Source organism: Gobio gobio (genome assembly GCF_949357685.1).
Source record: "Gobio gobio genome assembly, chromosome: 21".
Taxonomy (NCBI): domain Eukaryota; kingdom Metazoa; phylum Chordata; class Actinopteri; order Cypriniformes; family Gobionidae; genus Gobio; species Gobio gobio.
The window spans coordinates 4,166,740-4,191,739 of record NC_137117.1 but is presented as its reverse complement, the minus strand read 5'-3'; the positions used below and the strand labels follow the sequence as shown (position 1 = coordinate 4,191,739).

The 25,000-nt window shown below is 38.1% G+C and overlaps 2 protein-coding genes across 3 annotated transcripts in view; both read right to left on the bottom strand.

Moving 5' to 3' along the window:
• The window catches only part of tsc22d4 (TSC22 domain family member 4), a 25,151-nt gene extending 16,158 nt beyond the window's left edge, over nucleotides 1-8,993 (bottom strand). Inside the window, exons 1-2 of one of the 2 annotated variants that reach the window (XR_013815470.1) lie at nucleotides 4,759-8,981; nucleotides 3,734-3,894 (exon numbers count right to left, since the gene is read on the bottom strand). Coding sequence is in view for 1 of the 2 variants with exons in the window: in XM_079802930.1 (XP_079659056.1) it covers nucleotides 3,734-3,894; nucleotides 4,759-5,460 (863 nt within the window). In the remaining variant the exon portion in view is untranslated. Of the gene's footprint in view, nucleotides 1-3,733; nucleotides 3,895-4,758 lie in introns of both variants that reach the window. The other variant, XM_079802930.1, reaches the window with a different exon arrangement.
• Nucleotides 8,994-9,352: 359 nt separating this feature from the next.
• The window catches only part of mogat3a (monoacylglycerol O-acyltransferase 3a), an 18,286-nt gene continuing 2,638 nt past the window's right edge, over nucleotides 9,353-25,000 (bottom strand). Inside the window, exons 2-7 of the mRNA XM_079802860.1 lie at nucleotides 24,604-24,782; nucleotides 17,743-17,947; nucleotides 13,288-13,462; nucleotides 10,588-10,787; nucleotides 10,402-10,481; nucleotides 9,353-10,294 (exon numbers count right to left, since the gene is read on the bottom strand). Of these exons, the coding sequence (XP_079658986.1) occupies nucleotides 10,220-10,294; nucleotides 10,402-10,481; nucleotides 10,588-10,787; nucleotides 13,288-13,462; nucleotides 17,743-17,947; nucleotides 24,604-24,782 (914 nt within the window). The 3' untranslated portion in view covers nucleotides 9,353-10,219. The remainder of the gene's footprint in view (nucleotides 10,295-10,401; nucleotides 10,482-10,587; nucleotides 10,788-13,287; nucleotides 13,463-17,742; nucleotides 17,948-24,603; nucleotides 24,783-25,000) is intronic.

Sequence of the window (25,000 nt, the reverse complement as noted above, 5' to 3'; positions counted from 1 at the left end):
AGACAGACAGGCAGAGAGACAGACAGAAAGTCAGACAAAGTCAGACAGAGAGACAGACAAGCAGACAGAACGATAGACAGACAGATAGGCAGACAGAGAGACAGACAGACAGACAGGCAGAGAGACAGACAGGCAGACAGACAGACAGGCAGATAGACAGACAGACAGACAGACAGACAGGCAGAGAGACAGACAGACAGACAGACAGACAGTCAGACAAAGTCATACAGAGAGACAGACAAGCAGACAGAGCGATAGACAGACAGATAGGCAGACAGAGAGACAGACAGAGAGACAGGCAGACAGACAAGCAGACAGAGAGACAGACAGGCAGACAGAGCGATAGACAGACAGACAAACAGACAGACAGTCAAACAGACAGAGAGACAGACAGACAGACAAGCAGACAGAGAGACAGACAGAGAGACAGACAGGCAGGCAGACAGAGCGATAGACAGACAGAGAGACAGGCAGACAGACAGACAGACAGACAGAGCGATAGACAGGCAGAAAGACAGGCAGAAAGACAGTTAGAGAGAGACAGGTAGACAGACAGACAGACAGACAGACAGACAGACAGACAAGCAGACAGAGCGATAGACAGACAGATAGGCAGACAGAGAGACAGACAGGTAGACAGACAGACAAGCAGACAGATAGACAGACAGACAGACAGACAGACAGACAGACAGGTAGACAGACAGACAAACAGACAGACAGTCAAACAGACAGAGAGACAGACAGGTAGACAGACAGACAGTCAAACAGACAGAGAGACAGACAGGTAGACAGACAGACAGTCAAACAGACAGAGAGACAGACAGGTAGACAGACAGGCAGACAGAGAGACAGACAGACAGATATTCAGACAGACAGAAAGTCAGACAAAGTCAGGTAGAGACAGACAGAGAGACAGCTATAATGATAACTATTATGATAACTATAACAATAATGATAACTTTAACTATAACGTTAACTATAATGATAACTATAACGATAACTAATGATAACTATAACGTTAACTATAAAGATTATGATAACTATAACATTAACTATAACGATAACTATATTGATAACTAAAACTATAACGATAACTATATATATGTGTCTACACCAGCGGACAATAATGTTCTGTTTATTATAAGCGTGATGCAGTTTTGTCGTCTGCTGCTTTAAATGCTTGAGCTCTTTAAAAAAGTTGTATGGATTCTCATTGGCTGTCAATGTTTTTAATAATCATCAGCTGGAAATAAAACGCTTGTGTAAAAATTATTCCAACAATATCTCGTCACGATTATTAAAACTTTATAGTTATAGTTGTGATGTGGACTTCGCTATTCTCTTAGAGCTAGAACGATTATTAAAACTTTATAGTAATAATTATAGTTATAGTCGTGGTGTGGACTTCGCTATTTTTTAGAACGATTAGAAAAACTTTATATTATAGTTATAATCGTGATGTGAGCGTCGCTGTTCTCGATTATTTAACGATTATTACAACTTTATAGTTATAGTCGTGGTGTGGACTTCACTATTTTTTAGAATGATTATAAAAACTTTATAGTAATAGTTATCGTTATAGTTGTGGTGTGGACTTCGCTATTCTCTTAGACTTATAACGATTATTACAACTTTTTAGTTATAGTTTTAATAATCGTAAAACTTTGCAATTATAAATACTTTATAGTTATTGTTATAGTTGTTGTCTGGACTTCGCCATCCTCTAAGAGTTATAACAATTATTAAAACGTTTTAGTTATTCGTGGTGTGAGCTTTGCTATTTTGTTTTTTAGAATGATAATAAAAACGTTATCGGTATAGTCGTGGTGGACTTCGCTACTTTAAAGAACGATTATAAATGCTTTATCCTTATAGTTATCGTTATAGTAATCGTTATAGTTGTGGTGTGGTCTTTGCTATTTTTAAAGAACGATTATTAATGCTTTATCGTTATAGTTATCGTTAAAGTCGTGGTGTGGACTTTGCTATTTTTAAAGGTCCCGTTTTTCGTGTTTTTTTGAAGCTTTGATTGTGTTTACAGTGTGCAATATAACACGTGTTCATGTTTCGCGTGTAAAAAAACACAGTATTTTTCACACAATTTACTGATCTGTGTACTGCTGTTTTCACTGTCCTCAAAACGTCTTGAAAGATTTCCCTGTTCTATGAAGTTCCTCCTTCAGAAATACGTAACGAGTTCTGATTGTGCCAGCGGTTCCCGTGTTGTGATTGGACAGCAGCTTAGCGCACGCAGAGCGCACGTTACCGGAAAGGTCGCGCCTCTCACCATAACGGGATGCATGCGCTCAATGATCTCTAAGTACAGCGGCCCTGGGAAAGCCAAACAAAGGTGATTTGACTCCGGGATGAAAATAACAGCGTCTCGACGACATGGCGACAAACAAACTATACAAACGCAACCGAACGCAACACTTCCTCTTATCCACGCGGGAGCAACAAGACCACGCCCCCTTTTTCGCGTACTCTTGTGGGCGGAGGTTAGTCGACAAACTGCTCTACTGACGTCATTAAAGCAGGATGTACAGAGATGTAGATCCAAACCGGCCGCTCGCTGTAGGCTTTGAAAGGGAACTTCTGTTAAATAAAATATCTCGCTTGGCATTGAACTTTGAGCTTTATAATTTTACAGGTATTATAAATGCTCTAACAGCAACATTACACACTAACTAAAGTTTGAAAAATGGGATCACGAAGAACAGGACCTTTAAAGAACGATTATAAATGCTTTATCGTTATAGTTATCATTATAGTAATCGTTATAGTCGTGGTGTGGACTTTGCTATTTTTAAAGAACGATTATAAATGCTTTATCGTTATAGTCGTGGTGTGGACTTTGCTATTTTTTTAACGATTATAAATGCTTTATCATTATAGTTATCGTTATAGTAATCGTTATAGTAATCGTTATAGTCGTGGTGTGGACTTTGCTATTTTTAAAGAACGATTATAAATGCTTTATCGTTATAGTTATCGTTAAAGACCGATTATAAATGCTTTATCATTATAGTTATCGTTATAGTAATCGTTATAGTCGTGGTGTGGACTTTGCTATTTTTAAAGAACGATTATAAATGCTTTATCGTTATAGTTATCGTTATAGTCGTGGTGTGGACTTTGCTATTTTTTTAACAAATATAAATGCTTTATCATTATAGTTATCGTTATAGTCGTGGTGTGGACTTCGCTATTTTTAAAGAACAATTATAAATGCTTTATAATTATAGTAATCGTTATAGTCGTGGTGTGGACTTCGCTATTTTTAAAAAACAATTATAAATGCTTTATAATTATAGTAATCGTTATAGTCGTGGTGTAGACTTCGCTATTTTTAAAGACCGATTATAAATGCTTTATTGTTATAGTTATCGTTATAGTAACCGTTATAGTTGTGGTGTGGACTTTGCTATTTTTTTAACAATTATAAATGCTTTATAATTATAGTAATCGTTATAGTCATGGTGTGGACTTTGCTATTTTTAAAGAATGATTATAAATGCTTTATAATTATAGTAATCGTTATAGTCGTGGTGTGGACTTCACTATTTTTAAAGAACGATTATAAATGCTTTATCGTTAAAGTTATCGTTATAGTCGTGGTTTGGACAACACTATTCTCTTAGAGTTAAAGCAATTATTAAAATGTAATAGTTATTGTTCTTTGTGCGACCTTGTAATTTACAGTGATATATACAGAACAAGTCTCTCTTCTCACCCGTCGTCTCCCACAAGCTCGAACGCTCGCCCCATGCCTAACATGGACTGCGCCAGCGCGAGGGCGGACGGCGTGTGGATGGGCGTCAGTCCGGGGTGGAAGGGACTGTCCCGGCCCAGGTGCGGTCCGGGCGACGCCGGCTGCGAGCGGGTGGTCCGTAGCTGCGAAAAGAAAATTGAGTTAAAGGATTAGTTCACTTTTAAATAAACTGTTGCTGATAATTTCCTCACCCCCATGTCATCCAAGATGTCCATGTGTTTCTATCTGCAGTCGAAAAGAAATGAAGGTTTTGGATGAAAACAATCCAGGGTTTTTCTCCATATAATGGACTTCAATGGGCTCCAAACGGTTCAAATGACAGTTTCAGTGCAGCTTCAAAGGGCTTTAAACGACACCAGATGATGAATAAGGGTCTGATCTAGACAAACCATCAGTTTCTGAGAGAAACCCAGCAGTATTTATGCTATTATTTTACCTCTTATCAGACGAGCGTGATCATCTCTGAGCTCAGCCATAACTTCCGGCAAGTGAGGTCAAATACGATCGTGGTCATAGATATATCGATAGTAGATGCCTCATTCTACTGATCCATGCAGTCGCTAATGAGGTATCTACGTATACATCTATGACCACGATCTAATTTGACCTCACTTGCCGGAAGTTATGGCTGAGCTCAGAGATGATCACGTTCGTCTGATAAGAGGTAAAATAATAGCATAAATACTGCTGGGTTTCTCTCAGAAACTGATGGTTTGTCTAGATCAGACCCTTATTCATCATCTGGTGTCGTTTAAAGCTGCACTGAAACGGTCATTTGAACCGTTTGGAGCCCATTGAAGTCCATTATATGGAGAAAAACACTGGACTGTTTTCATCCAAAACCTTCATTTCTTTTCGACTGCAGAAAGACAGACATGGACATCTTGGATGACATGGGGGTGAGGAAATTATCACCAAAGTTTATTTAAAAGTGAACTAATCCTTTAAAAACACATGGGAAATATAGACGAGTGCGAAGTGCTCACCTTGCCAACGGAGTCTATGTCGAGGCGGAGCGGGGCGGGGATGTTGCGTAAACGGGGCGTGTTCGGCGACGTGATTGGCTGCGTGTCGAGCGAGGGGGAGGGTGGGCCGCTGTGGGCGGAGTCTGTCCGGCATTGGCTGAGCAAGTAAGTGGTGCCCTGCGAGTGTACCATGTGACCTGTGTGCACCCCCAGCGGCTTAAGTCGAGCTCCGCCCACCGCGCCTTCGGCTCCGCCCAGCCCCACCGTCTCCAAGGACTCCAGCGAGTGGGCGTGTCTCATGCTGTCAATCACGCGGCGGAGGCCTCGCTCCTCCACCTCCCTCTCCATCACGTCCACACAAGTCCATCGGCCGCGCTTGTACGGTTCGCCCGGTCCCTGGTCCAAACGCACCACGCGAAACCGCGAAGCCCCGCCCGCGTCCAGCGAATTCTGCTTCCTGGCCGTAACGGGCGTGGCCGGCTGACTGAAGCTCTGTTGCGTCTGGAGGGCGGGGCTGTGGCGTAGTAGCGGCCCATTGGATATCATTTGAGTGGGCGAGGCAGTCTGGCTTCCGTGGCTCCGCCCATGGGCGGGGACTCTTGCAGAAGGGGGCGTGGCTCTTTGACTCCCAGGGCTGAGGAGCTCAGGCTCTCCAGATCCCTGATTGTAGTCCGACGTGACGCTGGTGATTTGAAAACCGCTCCGTTTCTTTCCACCACTCATTCTGGATGGAGTGTGTGCGTTATGCTCGACCGCTGTTCATTATTTTGCCGGAAAATTAATCTCTTTAAGAAGCGGATATCCTAACCATTCCAAAGCAAGACTGGCTTTCTCTCACTGGATCAGATAAACCATTGTCCTCAGGTGAACTCACAGGTACGTGGTAAAAATCTGTCGAAACCCAAAAGTAAAATGAATCACATTTCTTCCATTGAGCTTGGCAGTCTGTCCTCCTTCTCCCTGCGGCTGATTGGAGTATTTCGACTACAGCTAGTACAGTAACAAGAGCAGTTTCTCTGCCCAGCCGTTGCGCAAGACTCGGTTTCCTCTGGCAGGCGCGCAGTGTGTGCGCTCACAGCTCAGGACACAATAAAGAGACTCATGCATGCACAGATTTGATTATTTCAAGATCAAACAGCCCCTCCAAAAGATGTTAGGAAAATAAACACCATAATTAGGGCGTTTTTACGTGGTTTCTTCTTGGAGATTAACGCCCGAGCGTGTCAGGACATTTTTTTTTTTTTTTAGGTCTGCAGGACAAGTTTGGTAACTGTAAAAACAAGAAGTTCTGTTTCCGTCTGCGTTCTGCTAACCGTCACACTTTACGAGAACAACCTGCAGGGAATCAAACTCTATCACAACGTCTGGAGTTTCAGCTCTGACTGCTCAGTGGATTCAATCGGATCTTGCTTTGGACTTGAATTAAAAGATCCAACACACACACTTTTAAAACGCAACTCTAAATGTAGCAATTCTGGCTGTGCATTTGATTCAAATTAGAAGAGCGAGTGAGTAAAAGTTGAATGGAACATTCATGAGTTGTGACATAGAAAGGAACTCTTGCTTTTAATCTCAAATTAAAATACTTTAAAGAGTAGAAACGCCGAAGAATTAAACTCGATCCCGATCAAGTGTGGAATTGCATTCACATTTGATTCAAATTAAAAGTGGATCATGCATTTAACTTGAAAATTAAAAGATCAAACACACAACTTTTTAAAACGCAATCAAACTCTAAAAGTAACAGTTCTCGCTGTGCATATGATTCAAATAAGAAATGATCACGCTTTTAAATTCAGTTTAAAACTAGAGCGAGTGGAAAACGCTCAGCTCCTTGAAGAGAAAAACGTACAAAACTTGAAATGTTACAGTCGTGACATTCGAATTAAATCTCGAATTATAACTGGAAAAGTTCGACAAATTGATTTTAAAGAGTAGAAACCGCAAAGAATCAAACTCGATCCCAATCAAGTGTGGAATTGCATTTTCACTTGATTCGAATTAAAAGGTGGATCATGCATTTAACTTAATAATTAAAAGATCAAACATACAACTTTTTAAAACGCAATCAAACTCTAAATGTAACAGTTCTCGCTGTGCATATGATTCAAATCAGAAATTAACACGCCTTTAAATTCAGATTAAAACCAGATCGAGTGGAGAAGCTCAAAACGCTCAGTAAGAGAAAAACTTGAAATGTTACATTCAAATTAAATCTGGAAAAGTTCGACAAATTTACTTTAAGGAGTAGAAACCGCAAAGAATCAAACTCGATCCCAATCAAGTGTGGAATTGCATTCTCACTTGTTTCGAATCAAAAAGTGAATCATACATTTAACTTAAAATTTTAAACTAGCTTAAACACTCGTCAACTTTGAATAGAAAATGGAAAACTTGCATTTGTTTTGAATTATTGCGCTAAATTAACACTGGAGCAAGTTCGAAAATGTATTTTAAAGAGTAGAAACCGCTAAGAATCAAACTCGATCCCAATCAAGTGTGGAATTGCATTCTCACTTGTTTCGAATCAAAAAGTGAATCATACATTTAACTTAAAAATTAAAAGATCCAACACGCAACTTTTTTTTAAAACGCAATCAAACTCTAAATGTAACAGTTCTCGCTGTGCATTTGATTCAAAGTAGAAATGATCACGCTTTTAAATTCAGATTAAAACTAGAGCGAGTGGAAAACGCTCAGCTCCTTTAAGAGTAAAACATTCAAAACTTGAAATGTTACAGTTGTGACATTAGACTTAAATCTGGAAAAGTTCGACAAATTTACTTTAAAGTGTAGAAACCGCAAAAGGAATCAAACTCGATCCCAATCAAGTGTTGAATTTAATTAGAACTAAAAGTGGATCCTGCATTTAACTTCAAATTAAAACTAGTTTAAACACTCGCCAACTTTTAATAAAACTTGAATAGGAAACGGGAAACTTGCATTTGATTTAAATTAACGCGCTAAATTAAAACTGGAGCAAGTTCGAAAATTTACTTCAAAGAGTCGAAACCGTCAAGAATCATACAATCAATTGATTCGAATTAAAAGTGGATCATGCAATTTAACTTAAAATTAGAACTAGCTTAAACACTCACCAACTTTGAATAGAAAACTTGCATTTGATTTGAATTATCGCGCTAAATTAAAACAGGAGCAAGTTTTGCGTAAAAGCGCAACACACTCGGCAACTTTTAAGCGTAAAACTTGGAATCGAACTCTACACGTTACAGTTCTGTCGACACATTTGATTTAAATATTTAAATATTTAATAACAACTGGAGTGCAGAACTTCATCGAAAACGCAAATGATGCCTGTAATCAAAATATAATGCATGGGGTTGATTCGAATTAAAACTGGAATCGGATTCGAATTAAAACTGGATTCGGATTCTAATTAAAACTGGAATCGGATTCGAATTAAAACTGGAATCGGATTCGAATTAAAACTGGAATCGGATTCGAATTAAAACTGGAATCGGATTCGAATTTAAACTGGAATCGGATTCTCTTTTTTTTCCAAACTCGAATCGGATTCGAGTTCACGCAGAAATGACGTCACAGAACGCGCACGTGCACGCGCGCACCTCTATCCCCTTAAGCAAATACCCGCATACGTGCGCACAGAAACAGAAGCATTGCACAACACTATTGCAGTCTGAAACCTGACATTAACTGACACTAAACTAACCCGCATCAGGGCGATGGAAGACAAGAATCACTGCGGTTCAATGTCAGAAATTAAACACTACAACAGAGGAGAGTTCAGGGTCTGGGGTCAACCCGAGCCCAATAGAAACGCGAATTACGACCAAAGCTGAGCCAGAAGCATTCAGTAATCCCGTGAAGAAGTCCAATTGGACCGATTTTGTGAACTTTAACACACTTTTAAGACAGCTCACATGTTGCGTCCACACCTAAAAATCCCTGGAGGAGGAGAAAATATCCCGTTAAACTGAAATGTAAGAGAATTTAAAATAAAAAATCCACGAGAGTCAAGGAGACTGATTGAGATTGATCCTCCACACCCGAGCAGTTTGTTTATTCTCCATCAATTTGCATCAGATCCACCCTTAATAAAGTGCGAGTCACACAATATCCTCCGGTTCTCTCGGTCCAGTCGCCGAAATCCCGCAGCTTCGCTTCTCTTGTGGAGTTTCCGACTGGATTTGCTTTAAAGCGATGCTAATGAACTCAGATTTACAGATTAATTCTCCTACAACGAAACTGTTGACAACTTTCCATCACCCGGAAGTTCCGCCTCCTTTCCTGCGACACGATCCTACTATGGCGAAGGCGGGGGTTCATGAATATTAATTAGGCTGCGCGAGTGGATTCGACCAATCCGCGACGTGATTAATATTCATGAGACCAACCGTCGCTTTAGTACGATTCATAATTTCGACATACACGCTAATAATTTACTCATATTAATCAGCGGAGTTAAATCACACACCTTTAGACGTGACAAAAACTAGTCGATGTACTGTAAATTCATACCAGTCTTGAATCGGTGAGCAAAATAAAAACAATTCAAGTTAAAGAGATGCGGGTTCGCATCGCCACCTACCGACTATTAACTTTCATTGTATAAAATAAGCAATGAATACAACATATGAATCAGATACATCATTAAAAAGTACCAATTTATTAGCTTTCCTGTTTCCGTACACCAATATATCCTCCCAGTCAACTGTGATATGCTATATTCACTGTAAAACAAAACATTAGCTTATTGTTTAACTTTATAGCAAGGTAGTTAATATAAGTCATTCTGTAATATATACAATACCGGTCAAAAGTTTGGAAACATTACTATTTTTAATGTTTTTGAAGGAATGAAGAAATTGCATTTATGTGAGGAAAATACAGACAATTACTATTTAAAATATACTTTTAAATATAATTTATTCCTGTGATCAGAGCTGAATTTTCAGCATCGTCACATGATCCCTCACAATTATTTACTATCAATATGTATTTTTATTCAGTAAGGATGTGTTAAAAAGAGATTTATATTTTTACCTTTTTATTCATCAATGAATTCTGAAAAAAGCGTCACAGGTTATAAAACATGATTTGTGAAGGGTCATGTGACTCTGAAGGCTGGAGTAATGATGATAAATTCAGCTTTGAGCACAGAATATAAATTACACTTTACTATATATTCACATAGAGAACAGATATATGAAATAGTAATAATATTTCACAATTTTGACTGTATTTTTGATCATATGAACGCATTAAAAAGAGTAATGTTTCCAAACGTTTGACCTGTAATGTGTATTCACACTCTCTCCAGAATGCGTTGTAGTTTTAAAACTCGAAAACATGTGACACACACATCCTGATGAGACCACAAACGGTCGTCTATGTTAGTGTGTTATCTTTGTAGTGTAACTTTAGTTCCCAGCACCATCATCATCATCATCATCATCTTCAGCAGCAGCATTGATAATTTAACACCAGTAAAGCACAGAGGTCAAATGAAGTCGAGATGTTTGTCCTCTGGGATGCCGTAGTTTTTCTTATTCTCCTCAAACAACTGCGTCAGACCCTACAAACACAGAGACACATTGAAACAAACGGAAATGATGCCTATTCATCATCATCATCATCATCATCATCATCATCATCATCATCATCATCTTTATGAAGACTCACCGTCATGTAGAGCGAGTGAAGAGCGTCAATGTCGTCTTTATTGGGACACGGAGTCTGAGTGACAGGAATGGGGCGTCCGACTACAGGCAAAGTTATAATCATCATCAGACATGGGTCAGTAAGAGTGTGTGTGTGTGTGTGTGTGTGTGTGTGTGTGTGTGTGTGTGTGTGTGTGTGTGTACGTACCCACGGTGTGTATGGGTTTCCTGTATGGCAGCAGCCCAAAACTGTACTGGAAAACCCCTCTGGCGTGGAAGAGCGGCATGGCCACGCCCATAATCCTCTGGAGGCGGTCCTGCATGCGGCGGAGGGCGGAGCCTGTGGGGTTCTCCATCTGGTCAAAGAGTTCATTCTCCCCGAACGAGAAGACGGGAACCAGCCACGCTCTACACACACACACACAACACATACAGAGATCAAACGTCTCTTACACACACATATATATATATATACATATACATATATATATATATATATAAATAAATATATGCGCACGCACACACACACGCACACACATGCATGTATGCATACACGCATACACACACACGTACGCGCATGCACGCGCACACACACACACACACACACACACACACATAGGGGAGTGTGAAAGAATGTGTCTGTGTGAGTGTGTTCACGCGCTTGTCTCTTACACACACACTCACACTGTGTGTGACTCTCACGCTCACTCTCACTCACTCTCTCTCTCACTCTCTCTCACTCTCTCTCACTCTCTCTCACGCTCACTCTCATGCTCACTCTCACGCTCACTCTCATGCTCACTCTCACGCTCACTCACTCTCACGCTCACTCACACTCTCACTCACACTCACTCACACTCACTCACACTCACTCACACTCACTCACACTCACTCACACTCACTCACACTCACTCACACTCACTCACACTCACTCACACTCACTCACACTCACTCACTCTCACGCTCACTCAAACTCACACTCACTCTCACGCTCACTCTCATGCTCACTCTCACGCTCACTCACACTCACTCTCACTCTCATGATCACTCTCACGCTCACTCTCACGCTCACTCTCACGCTCACTCTCACGCTCACTCACACACACACACACACACACACACACACACACACACACACACACACACACACACACACACACACACACTCACACACACACACACATGATCACGCTCACGCTCACTCTCACGCTCACACTCACGCTCACTCTCACTCTCACGCTCACTCTCACGCTCACTCTCACACTCACTCTCACACTCACTCTCACACTCACGCTCACACTCACGCTCACACTCACTCTCACGCTCACACTCACTCTCACACTCACTCTCACACTCACTCTCACACTCTCTCACACTCACTCTCACTCTCACGCTCACACTCACACTCAAGCTCACGCTCAAACTCACGCTCAAACTCACGCTCACTCTCACGCTCACTCTCACGCTCACTCTCACGCTCACTCACACTCGCTCACACTCACTCGCTCACTCTCACGCTCACTCTCACGCTCACTCTCACTCTCACACTCACTCTCACACTCACTCACACACTCACTCACACACTCACACACTCACTCTCACACTCACGCTCACGCTCACTCTCACGCTCACACTCACTCTCACACTCACACTCACTCTCACTCTCACGCTCACACTCACGCTCACGCTCAAACTCACGCTCACGCTCACTCACGCTCACTCTCACTCTCACTCTCACGCTCACTCACACTCGCTCACACTCACTCGCTCACTCTCACTCACGCTCACTCTCACGCTCACGCTCACTCTCACTCTCACGCTCACTCTCACGCTCACTCTCACACTCACTCTCACACTCACTCTCACACTCACTCACACACTCACTCACACACTCACTCACACACTCACTCACACACTCACTCACACACTCACTCACACACTCACTCACACACTCACTCACACACTCACTCACACACTCACTCTCACACTCACTCTCTCACTCTCGCTCACACTCGCTCACTCTCACTCTCACGCTCACTCTCACGCTCACTCTCACGCTCACTCTCACGCTCACTCTCACGCTCACGCTCACGCTCACGCTCACTCTCACGCTCACTCTCACGCTCACTCTCACGCTCACTCTCACGCTCACTCTCACGCTCACTCACACACTCACTCACACACTCACTCACACACTCACTCACACACTCACTCACACACTCACTCTCACACTCACTCACTCACTCACACACTCACTCACACACTCACTCACACACTCACTCACACACTCACTCACACACACTCACACACACACTCACTCACACACTCACTCACACACTCACTCACACACTCACTCACACACTCACTCACTCACACACTCACTCACACACTCACTCACTCACACACTCACTCACACACTCACTCACACACTCACTCACACACTCACTCACACACTCACTCACACACTCACTCACACACTCACTCACACACTCACTCACACACTCACTCACTCACTCACACACTCACTCACACACTCACTCACTCACACACTCACACACACACACACACACACACACTCACACACACACACACACACACTCACACACACTCACACACACACACACTCACACACACACACACACACACACACACACACACACACACACACACACACACACACACACACACACTCACACACACTCACACACACTCACACACTCACACACACTCACACACACTCACACACACTCACACACTCACACACTCACACACTCACACACTCACACACTCACACACTCACACACTCACACACTCACACACTCACACACACTCACACACTCACACACTCACACACTCACACACTCACACACTCACACACTCACACACTCACACACTCACACACACACACCCGTGTTTGAGGGCCAGTTTAATGAAGCCTTTGCGCTGCAGCAGCTGAAGCGTTACGGCTCCTGGTCGTGCATCCAGTGACTCCGGAGCTCCGCCCACTGCGATCACGGCCGCTTGACCTCCACCTGGATGACCCAACAGGTAACTCGCACTGGCCTTCTCACTCGACACCAGCCCTGCAGAGGTCAGAGGTCAGGGTCAAACGCTGACTGACGTCACTGTGAGATGGTTCAGATGCACATTTACTACTTGGATAAACTTGATTAACGAATACAAACCCGCCCATCAACAACAAACTGAATGAATGAGGATGTCATTAGATATATTTCCATCTAAAGTTGCGAGTTTTTAAAATATTGCATATTTTAATATCGCAAACATTTGAGAATAAAGCAACGTTTCATCATCTCAAACAAAACTGAACGATCAAGGATGTCATTAGCTTCCATCCTAAGTTGCGAATTTAACTTTTGCGAAAAAAGTGGAATATTGCACAAAATATTTGCGAATAAATCAGCATTTCATTAAAAACTGAATAAATGAGGCGTGTCATTATTTATATTTCCATCCTGATCTCACGACAATTCATACGTATTTTACAAGGTGGCTAATTTGTACGAATTTGTACGACCTCACTCATACGATTTTTGCTATATCGTATGTATTTTACGAGTTGCCAAATTCGTATGAATTCGTCCGAATGGCTCACCCCTTACCCCGCCCCTAAACCTACCCGTTACTGGGGTTTAGACAAATCATACGAATTAGCAACCTCGTAAAACACGTACGAATTGGTCGTGAGATAGCATTGATATTTCCGTCTAAAAGTTGCGCATTAAACTTGTATGAAAAATGTGAATATTGCATTAAAATAAAGCCCCTTTTCATCACAAACAAACTGAATAAACAAGGATGTCATTCGCTATATTTCCATCTAAAACTGTGGATTAAACTTGTACGGAAAAATTGGGATATCGCATAAAACATATGCGAATAAAACAACCTGAACGAACAAGGATGTAATTAGCTGTTTCCATCCTAAATTGCGAATTAAACTTTTGGGAAATTTTTTTATATTGCATAAAATATTTTCGAATAAAGCAGCATTTAAATCACAAACAAACTGAACGAACATTAGCTAAGTTTACATCCAAAGTTGCGAATTAAATTACAATTTTAATATCGCATAAAACATTTGCGTATAAAGAAGGAATTTATCCACCGCAATTGAGCGCAGAAGATTTCTAAGGGCATTTTATGCACATCTTTGCATTTTTACATCCAAAAATTTGCATAAACTACGAATGGATGGAAACATAGCCATTCTGAACAAAGTGTTGAAGGAATGAAGCATGCGGTTGATCAGAATACGAATCTTCCCAGTTTATCAAGGAGCGAGTGAGGTGGACAAATCATAACTAGCACTAGATTCTGTGTCTCCTGAGTGTATTTCACTGATTTACACAATCAACCTATAATACAGTTAGTGTGTGTGAAATCTGTTACACCACTGACCCTCGGCTGAAGAAACACCATCAAACTGGAAACGTGACTCAACTCACAATCATCTACGAGACTTGTGCTTTTTACATTCATTTCTTCATTACATTTGCATTAATAATACATTACTACGATACACTAGTAAATGAGCACATTTAAACTCACAAATAATGTTTTTTCTTAAAATTTTCAAATCATTTCTGTAGTTCTCATTCTCAAAAAAGCACTTTTTTACAGTAATACAGAAAAAAATTTATATAAAATGCAATAATTTTATGTTTTTTTTTAATATTTTATTTCAGCTAGTTGCCAAGGCAACATTCGCAATTTTCAGCTGAAGTACTAAAATAACTAAAAATGAAAGAAAAACAAACTATATTAGACTTTTTATAAAAATAACAAATATTCCAAAAAAAAGCTAAATTATTAAAATGTTAACTACAATTAAAATAAAAGTGGAAAATATAAAAACTAATTCAAAGTATTAATAAAACCACAATAGTTTATTAAAATATGCAGAATAAAGGGGCGAGTACAACAAATTTAAAATAATAATAATATAAAAATATAATTTATATATATATAAAAATATATATATATATATATATAAAATATATAATTTATATATATATATATATATATATATATATATATATATATATATATATATATATATATATATATATATATATATATATTTTTTTTTTTTATATATATATTTTTTATTTTTTTTCGTGTATTTATATATACATTATTTTATATATAAAATATATATATATTAGGGCTGTCAAAAGATTAATCGCGATTAATCGCATCCAAAATAAAAGTTTGTGTTTACATAATATATGTGTGTGTACTCTGTTAATTATTATTTATATATAAATACACACACATTCATGTATATATTTAAGAAATATTTGCATGTATATACATTTATATAATCTATAATATATATAAATATAAATGTTTTATATATAAAAAATAATATTGTTTTCTTAAATATATACATGCTTTTGTGTGTATTTATATATAAATAATAATTAACAGAGTACACACACATATATTATGTAAACACAAACTTTTATTTTGGATGCGATTAATCTTTTGACAGCCCTAATATATATATTTTTATAATTTATATAATAATTTTTATATAATTGTTTTATTATTATTATTTTACATTTATTGTACTCACCCCTTTATTCTGCATATTATTTTAATAAACTATTGTTGTTTTATTAATACTTTGAATTAGTTTTTATATTTTCCATTTTTATTTTAATTGTAGTTAACATTTTAATAATTTAGCTGTTTTTTCGATTATTTGTTATTTGAATAAAATGTCTAATATAGGTTTTTTTTTTCATTTTTAGTTATTTTAGTACTTCAGCTAAAAATTGTGAATGTTGCCTTGGCAACTAGCTGAAATAAAAAAATAAAAAAAAACATAATATATATATTATTTTGAGAAATTAGATTTTTTACTAATATAGCAATAATAATAATAATAATAATAATAATAATAATAATATGCTTATTTGATATATTTTAAATTACATATTGTTGACCCTTTATGTTAAAGGTCTGATTTGTTAACATTAGTTAAAGCGTTAGTTAACTAACTAACTATGAGCGATATATTTTTACTCCATTAATATGTTTTTCAGTGTTATTAAGTAATATATTACAATTTTTATTCCATGTTTTAATTTTAACAGTATGCAGCTTTGTTTGACAAAAAAAGTTTAATAAAATTAAGAGACAAATTAATGTTTTATGTCTTCATTTGATTACCAGAAAATAACGTACACAACAATTAATTAAGTAGCTAGCCTGCTATTTACTGGTAAATATTACAGGACACAAACAGACAATGGCTGACCAAGGGCAGCTCTGGTATAATGTCAATAACACTTCTATAAATTACTCAGTTTCTTTACAGTTATTGATGTAAACACCCCTAAAATACAGAAAAAAAGGTACCGTTGGATACCGGTTAAAATGTGAACGCTACCCAACCCTAGTTCACGCTGAACTAATATTAACAGAGACAACTTCTGACTTTAAAAATGTAAATGTAGAAAATAGCATTAACTAAGATTAATAAATGCTGTAGAAGTATTGCTCGTTGTTAGTTCTTTTAACAAATTAAACCTTATTGTAAAGTGTTACCTATACATTTTTATAAAAATTATTGTATTTGTTTGTTTGTCATAGCGGCGACTACAGCCATTTCCATGACAAGAAATGTTTTTTTTTACAAAAACATGTACAAAAAATGGAAAATCTAAAACTAAACTTGACCTGATTAATTAAAAATATTGTAATATTGGTCAACCAATTAAAATGTAACCATAAGAAACGACAAAAAATATGTATAATTAAAGAGTTAAAAAAATTGATAATAGACTTAAAATTATTTAAGCTATTTAAATAGTTATTCTTTTACAATATTTTGAAGCATAATATGCTTTTTTTAATCAAGTGCATTAACTTTGAAAGCCCTAACTTCTGTATTTTAGTTATTTTTGGCGCCTGCAAAATCTTGCAAAACATCCCACAAGAGCTGCAGTTTTGGAGATGCTCTGACCCAACACAATCTGGCCCTTGTCAAACTCGCTCAAATCCTTAATCTTGTCCATTTTTCCTGCTTCTAACACATCAACTCTGAGGACAAAATGTTCACTTGCTGCCTAATATATCCCACCCACTAACAGAGATCATCAGTGTTATTCACCGGTCATAATGTTATGCCTGATCAGTGTATATAGCTCAAAGTTAGATCTTATCGTAAAGTGTTACCAAAGGAACATTCAAACTCGGTGTGTGTGTGACTGTATCACCTACTTGGTTCTGGTTCAGGCATTTCCACACAACACTTTCACAACATCTCATTACACAACAAGGATAAACATCGAGGGCAAACACACACACACACACACACACACACACACACCTCCACACATGATGTATTCTCTGAAGAAGGGAACTCTGAACCAGAAGGGAAGCATCAGCAGGTATGGCGTGAGTCCCGGGAACATCTGAGAGAATCCGGACGCTTCCGTGCAGAAATTCCCGAATCCTCCGGCCACCAGCACGCCGTGAGGATGAAACCCGAGCAGATAATTATGACCAGGGTCCAAATCCACCGTTTTTATCAACTAGAGAGACAAACAAACAAAAGCACGAGAGAGACTCTTAAAGGAACACGCCACTTTTTTTGCAAATATCCGACTAGAGTTAAACAGTTGAGTTTTACCGTTTTCCAATCCAGGGCTGGACATTAAGCCGCTTCACACGTAAATCTGTCATTCACTTGTCCGAGTAAAACATTTGCTTGCCCGGATTTTTTTTGTAAATATAAACTATTCTGAAGCAATATTCTCACCAGTGTTCAATCAGCTTTGACATATTTAAATATGCATATTTGTACCTTTTTATAAAGGGCATTTTTCCATAATCTTATTAAATATAGGATATGCTTCGGCTTTCCTTTTATATTCTTAAATTTGATCAATAAATTAAATTAGAATAAGACACTATAGGCTGTTACCAATCAAATTAAATCATTTACACTGAAAAATTACAACTGCATTAAATGATGTTATGAGATTATTTTAAATATTTTTAAATAAACAAATAAGAAATGTTGGAAAGATGAAACTAAACCACCAGTAGGTGGCGCTGTGACCGTCTTAATGAGCGAGTCATTGAGTCGATTCAGTGAAACGGCTGATTCGTTCAGGAATTTGGCGGTCGTTGAATCTTTGATTCAACCGATTCATTCAAACGCAGAATCATTCACTAACACACACTGATGCTGTGAGATGCGTTACGGTTCTGCTGTGATATTTGTTTGGAACTATTTTCGCTGCTGAAATAGAACAAAAACAGTCCATATTGCTTCTAAAATGTAAGTGACTTAATGTTAATTAATTGTTTATGGAACTGGTGTATGAAATCAGTGTCATTTTCAGTCGTGATGGTGTTCAGGAAAACAACACTTGTTAGTGTGATGTTGCTTAACTGTATCATATGTTATAAATATAAAAACTGCACAATTTTAACTGTGTATGTTAACTGAGTTTCTTTGTACGAGCGGCGCTCATTTGTTTCCGATTTTCTCCTCGAGAGGCTGCGCGAGCCTCAACAGCTCAACATTGTTAACGTCAGTTGGTTTTATATTATTATCCACTATCGATCTCCACTTACGACAAGCGTTAATGTCGAGCCCTGCAATCCATTCAGCCGATCTCCGGGTCTGGCGCTAGCACTTTTAGCATAGCTTAGCATTAGGGCTGAAACGATTAGTCGACATTGTCGACAAATATCTTTGTTGTCGATCTCACGCGACCTAATGAAAGGGCCTGCAATATGGCGATTTGACCACTACAGCGCTGTAGCGCTAGAGTGTAATGCAGCCCTTACAAATGTTGCGGTAGAAGCAGGGCCGTGCAGAGAGTTCTTCAGGGGCAGGGGCTCAAATGTAAAAAAGGGGCAATAATATATATATATCCTTATGCTCATCAAGCCTGCATTTATTTAATCAAAAATACAGAAAAAAATATTGTGAAATATTATTACATTATGTTCTTTTTAACTTTTTATTATCAAAGAATCTTGAAAAGAGTATCACAGTTTCCATCATTGACATTAAATCCTCATATTAGAATGATTTCTGAATGATCATGTGACGCTGAAGAGTGGAGTAATGATGCTGAAAATCCAGCTGTGATCACAAGAATAAATTATATTTTAAATTACTTTAAAATAGAAAACCATTATTTTAATGATATTTCACAATATTGCTGTTTTTTATCAAAAAAATGCAGGCTTGATGAACATAAGAGACTTCTTTCATAAATCATAATGCTGCATAATATAAAAAAATGGTAATATAATAAAGTCCTTTCACGTCACCATTTGGCCAGTCTACATTTCACATAATAGGCCTGTAGGAGCCGGTGGCACTTGGGTTTTGTTAACTTTGATAGTTTCATGAAATAGTAAACGGTGTATCAATATAGGATACATAACTACTTACCATTAATGCGACGTTTGCTGCTGTGGTTTTGTGCAGGGATTTGTTTGTTGTCTGTTAAAATCCATTTTGTCAGTGATGCAATTTATAAAATGAGCCAAACCGCACGTTAGTTCGTCTGTCCATGTCATTTTCAACCGATTTATGAATAAGAACAGCTTTGCCAGATCACGATTGGTTGGTGTATATACATGACAAACGGGCATTGGTGAATTGTGTAATACTTTAAAATATATAATACATATATTTGTAATTAAATCAACACATTAGCTCTGATTATGGATGAAAAAAAAATATATTGGTTTATTTTTTCCCGTGAGGCCACACACTCTCTGAAAGGACCATATTTGGCTCGAGAGCCGTTTCCGAACAGTGGAAAATCAGCTGTCAATCAGCTGTCAATCAAAACGCACGCAACCCATAGCAACGCGTTATGGCAACGCCTCAACAGAAATTGTCCGACTTTTGAGCCGTTCGTTACTATTGTATACATTGTCATGTTATAATAATCACATTTATTTAGTTTTATTGACCACGATATTATCATTGATTTTGTCATTGATCATATTATCATTGATTCATTTTCGTAGAAGAAAACAGCGCGAATGACGGAGTGCAAACTAATCTGAACTAGCAAGATGTGGGAAAGTTTCACAAAACTTCAAACTAAGGCTGCGTCTCAATCAGCTCTGGTTCAGTAGTCACTGATCAGGGATCAGCCCATTGATTGGTGTCCTGATCAGTTTCCTGACCTCTGAACCAGGAGCTGATTGAGACACGCAAGGCCAAACTTTTCACGAGAGCACAGCGAGGAAAGCACTTAAAGAGGAAATAACTAACTAACTAGCAGTCAATCTCTTTATTAGAGAATGGAATACTACTAATAATTGTAATAATATTAACAATAATAATATAATTACAGTAATGTGATGATTTATTTAGCATTGAATAAAGTTTGTTCGAGTTTTTATTAATTATGACACTCTTAGGTATTATAGTCTCATCATTGCCTGTATTTAGTTCATATGCGTGAAGACTTACAAGAGGCGATGTTAGGAAGAATATCATGTCCGTTACTTTTTCATATTGTATATTTCATAGATGAATGAGAATCTGTCAGCTCAATTGTCATGAAAGAGATTAATATTGTAATTTTGTCTGCGATGTCATTTGCAGATTAATACTTTTACCATTCTTTGTGTCCTGAAGTAAATGTCCTTTTTCTGTTTCAGTTCTAAGAAAAGCAGTATTGTTTTACAAATGAAGCTCTTAATACTGCAGCCAAGAGATGTTTACATTCAAACATCTTTTTTTTTTTTGTCTGTAATGCAGCTAATTTTTGTTTATTATTATTATTTATTTTTTAAATTGAAAGCGAACAGAATATTTAAACAATGCTTAGAGAGCACTTGTGTGTGATTTGAGTTCTGAGAAAGTGGCTCAAAGTTCATTAAAACAACCATTTCAAAAGCTGAAGTGACTTTATTTTATATATTATAGTTAGAATATGTATAACGCAATGTTTTAGCTAATTGAAAAAGCTGAATAATAGTTCAAAATGTACTGATTAGTCGTTGATGTCAATGACAATAATCGACGATTAGTCGATTAATCGTTCTAAAAATCATTCGATTAATCGATTATTAAAATAATCGTTTGTTGCAGCCCTTCTTAGCATAGATCATTGAATCTGATTAGACCATTAGCATCTCACTCAAAAAATGACGATATTTTTCCTGTTTAAAACTTGACTCTTCTGTAGTTACATCGTGTACTAAGACCGACGGAAAATACAAAGTTGTGACTTTCTAGGCCGATATGTCTAGGAACTATACTCTCATTCCTACGTAATAATCAAGAGCTGTGAGCCGTCCCGTGAGCGCAGAGGCGCAATGATATTACGCAGCGCCTGAAAATAGTCCCCAGCGCTCCCTGTGTGACGCAGGTCGTCACGTTGGTTATGTTGACGGAAGTTGCGTAATATCATTTGAAGCTTGAAGTGGAAAAAATAAAGTGCCGGTACCAGTGATGCCAGTAACGTGTTACTCTAATCGGACTACTTTTTCCAGAAACGAGTAATCTAACACGTTACTATTTCCAAACCAGTAATCGGATTAAAGTAATTTATCCAAGTCACTGTGCGTTACTATTTTTGTCATTTTCCTTAGTAAAAATATATATATTTTTAGTGCTGGGAATCAATTAAAAAAGTAACTAATTAATCAAAAAAATTTCTGTAATGAATCGCGATTAATCGCAAGTTTTTAATATTGTAATAATTTCAGTTACTCTACAAATTAATGTATAAACAATTTAAAGACAGCATATTTTAAATCTTTTTATGAATGAAGGCCAGTATCACTGATACTAATGTCTCTATGAAACATATTACGTTACAAGTATAACTGAAAGCTCCCAATTTCAACATTTATTAGGCTTTAAAAAAATGTTTTTTAATTTAAGTGAACTTAAAACAATCTTTACATAAACCCAAAATAATAAATGTTATATTTACCCGTGGACTTCCCTGTTATACATATACAGAAATGTAATAGTTATCAAACACCTTTCTTAACTGCATAAATAATAAATGAAATATAGATTAATCATCATTAAAGCTACAATTTTCTCTGTTCCCGCTGTTCATCATCAGTGCTCCTGTCACTTTAAGAACAGCCGCGGATCTGACGCTGTCCCGCGCATCTCATTTCCTCACAACTCTTTAATTTCATTTAAGACGTTACTTGACTAATTTAAGACCCTAATATGAGAATACTCAAAATCCTCTGTGTTATTGTTTGTTCAAGAGCAAAAGAGAACTCGATGTGAGTAGGAAACTGACGCGATTCTGTCTGTGCAATGAGTGTGTGTGTGTGTGTGTGTGTGTGTCAGAGTGTCCCTCGATTAGCTGACATAAGACGCAGCCACACAGACAGGACACACACACACACACACACACACACACACACACACACACAGGTCATTGACATACAGCGCATTCTCTTGTGTCTTGTCGCGCTTGGAAGCATTTCCATGAATAGGAGCGATCATGTAACGCTGGGCAAAAATGGATATAAAAACGGACGCTGCGTTATTTGCGTTAAATATTTTTAATGCGTTAAGGTGAAAAAATTAATTGCCTGCGTTAACGCGTTAATTTGCCCAGCCCTAATATTTTTGCTTTCTTCTTGCGTGTGAGAAAGAGTATTTATGTTAAGTGAAGTCAAGAAAGACTTCAGTTTTATTAAAACATGTTTTTTTCCGGAAATATTTTTTAATTTCAACTTGAAATGTCAGGAGATACATTTTTGAACGTTACTGTTAAAAATGCACTTCCAATAAAGTGAGTGTTCATTTTTATGTTGAGGCGGCAGGAGTGTTGTCGGCAACTGCTGAATGTAACTAATAAAGTAACTTGTAATCTAATTTAGATACTTTTAAAACCAAGTAATCTGTAAAGTAACTAAGTTACTTTTTAAAGGAGTAATCAGTAATCAGCAGTGTTGGGGGTAACGCATTACAAGTAACTTGAGTTACGTATTCAGATTACTTTTTCAAGTAACTAGTAAAGTAACGCATTACTTTTAAAAATTTACAACAAAATATCTGAGTTACTTTTTCACATTTATTTGATTGACAGCTCTCTTGACCCCATGTTGGGAAAAAACAACCCGCACATCGCCAGTGAAAATCGCTTGGGTGTGAACACTCAATACGCGCCGGAAAACGTCTCACTGGCGATAAGTGCGCACGATATTCGTCCCGGTGTGCACAGGCCTTCAGACATTGCGCAAACACTAAACTGAGCACGCGTTCGCATCTTCTTGCGGTTGAGCGGACAAATTCACAAAATTATGCCAAAACTTCTGAGCATCCTAGTAAAGATGGTCAGTAATGCCTTACGTGAACATAAACAGTTGAGAAAGTAAACGCATGCGTGTCAGTATCAGTGTATTAGATCCGTGCGTTCGCTCTTAAAGGGACAGCAGCCTAATATTCCTGTTTTTAATGTTCATCAAACTGAATAACTTTAATAAGGATGTTTAATTTATACAGTGAAGACTGTGCAGTGTTATTGTGCTTACTTTATAAAATTTCTGTACCTGAAAAGCACTGTTTATTTCATTTGTGTCTTTGTATTATTGTATTTACTTCTGATTTTGCTTGTAATTTGATTATTTGTTCTTATTTTATGTTTACTCGTTTTTAATAATGCCTTGCATTTATATTAGTTAGGCTAGTTGATTTAGCTGTGGTGTCAAAATTTGAATGGAGAATTGTGAATTTTCACTGACATCTAAAATGTCGTTTTTATGGCTGGTAAACTTTCGCTTAATTCGAAAGTTTGGTTAATTTTAGGCCCTGCAAGAACCAAGTTGTGCTCCAAATTTGAGGTTAATATCACAAAAATGTATGTTCCTGTGAGGTTTTGTTTAGGCGCTGTACCAAAAATAGCCACCGGGCGACAAACACGCTATTGAAATTGCGCTTTCCTGTCTCAAATTAATACATTTCAGTCACAATATCAGCCACATATTGAGTCTCAGACCTGTCCAACGATATGCGTTTAGTCAAGATTAGAAAACGATTGGACCAGTAAACAAAATGGTGTCAAAGTGAAACAGGACACCGCCCACTAGGGGGAGGAGCCTGCTAAAATGTATTAAAGTACCGTTTCCATGATAACATGGAGTGTTTGGGCTTTCAAATACCGAATTTTTTATGATTAGGGGGAAAATGAATCAATTCATTGAACAAATGCTGGTATAAACTCACTGTGATGGGGAAATATTCCCGAAAATACGTCCACATGCGCCAACTTCTGACCCACTGTGACCGCCGACCTCCACATGAGGGCGTGTCTCTGTCCAGATACAGCCAACCAGCGTAGAGCGCTCCCAGAATCCACCAATCGCTGAGACACAAGAGCACAAACGCAGCCAGACAGACCTGAGCTAGAGAGAGAGACAGACAGACGTGTGTTTATGATTTATTACAGCCGTGCAGTGTGACTGAACTCTAGAGCGATGTGTGTTTATTAGTGTGTTTGTACTCATGTCAAAAATTTAGACAGCTCACACACACACACACACACTGTTACTAATTTAGCTGTGTGTGGACCGACTGACCGCCGGCGCTTTAATGGTTTGTGACTCCAGGTTCAGTTCTGATG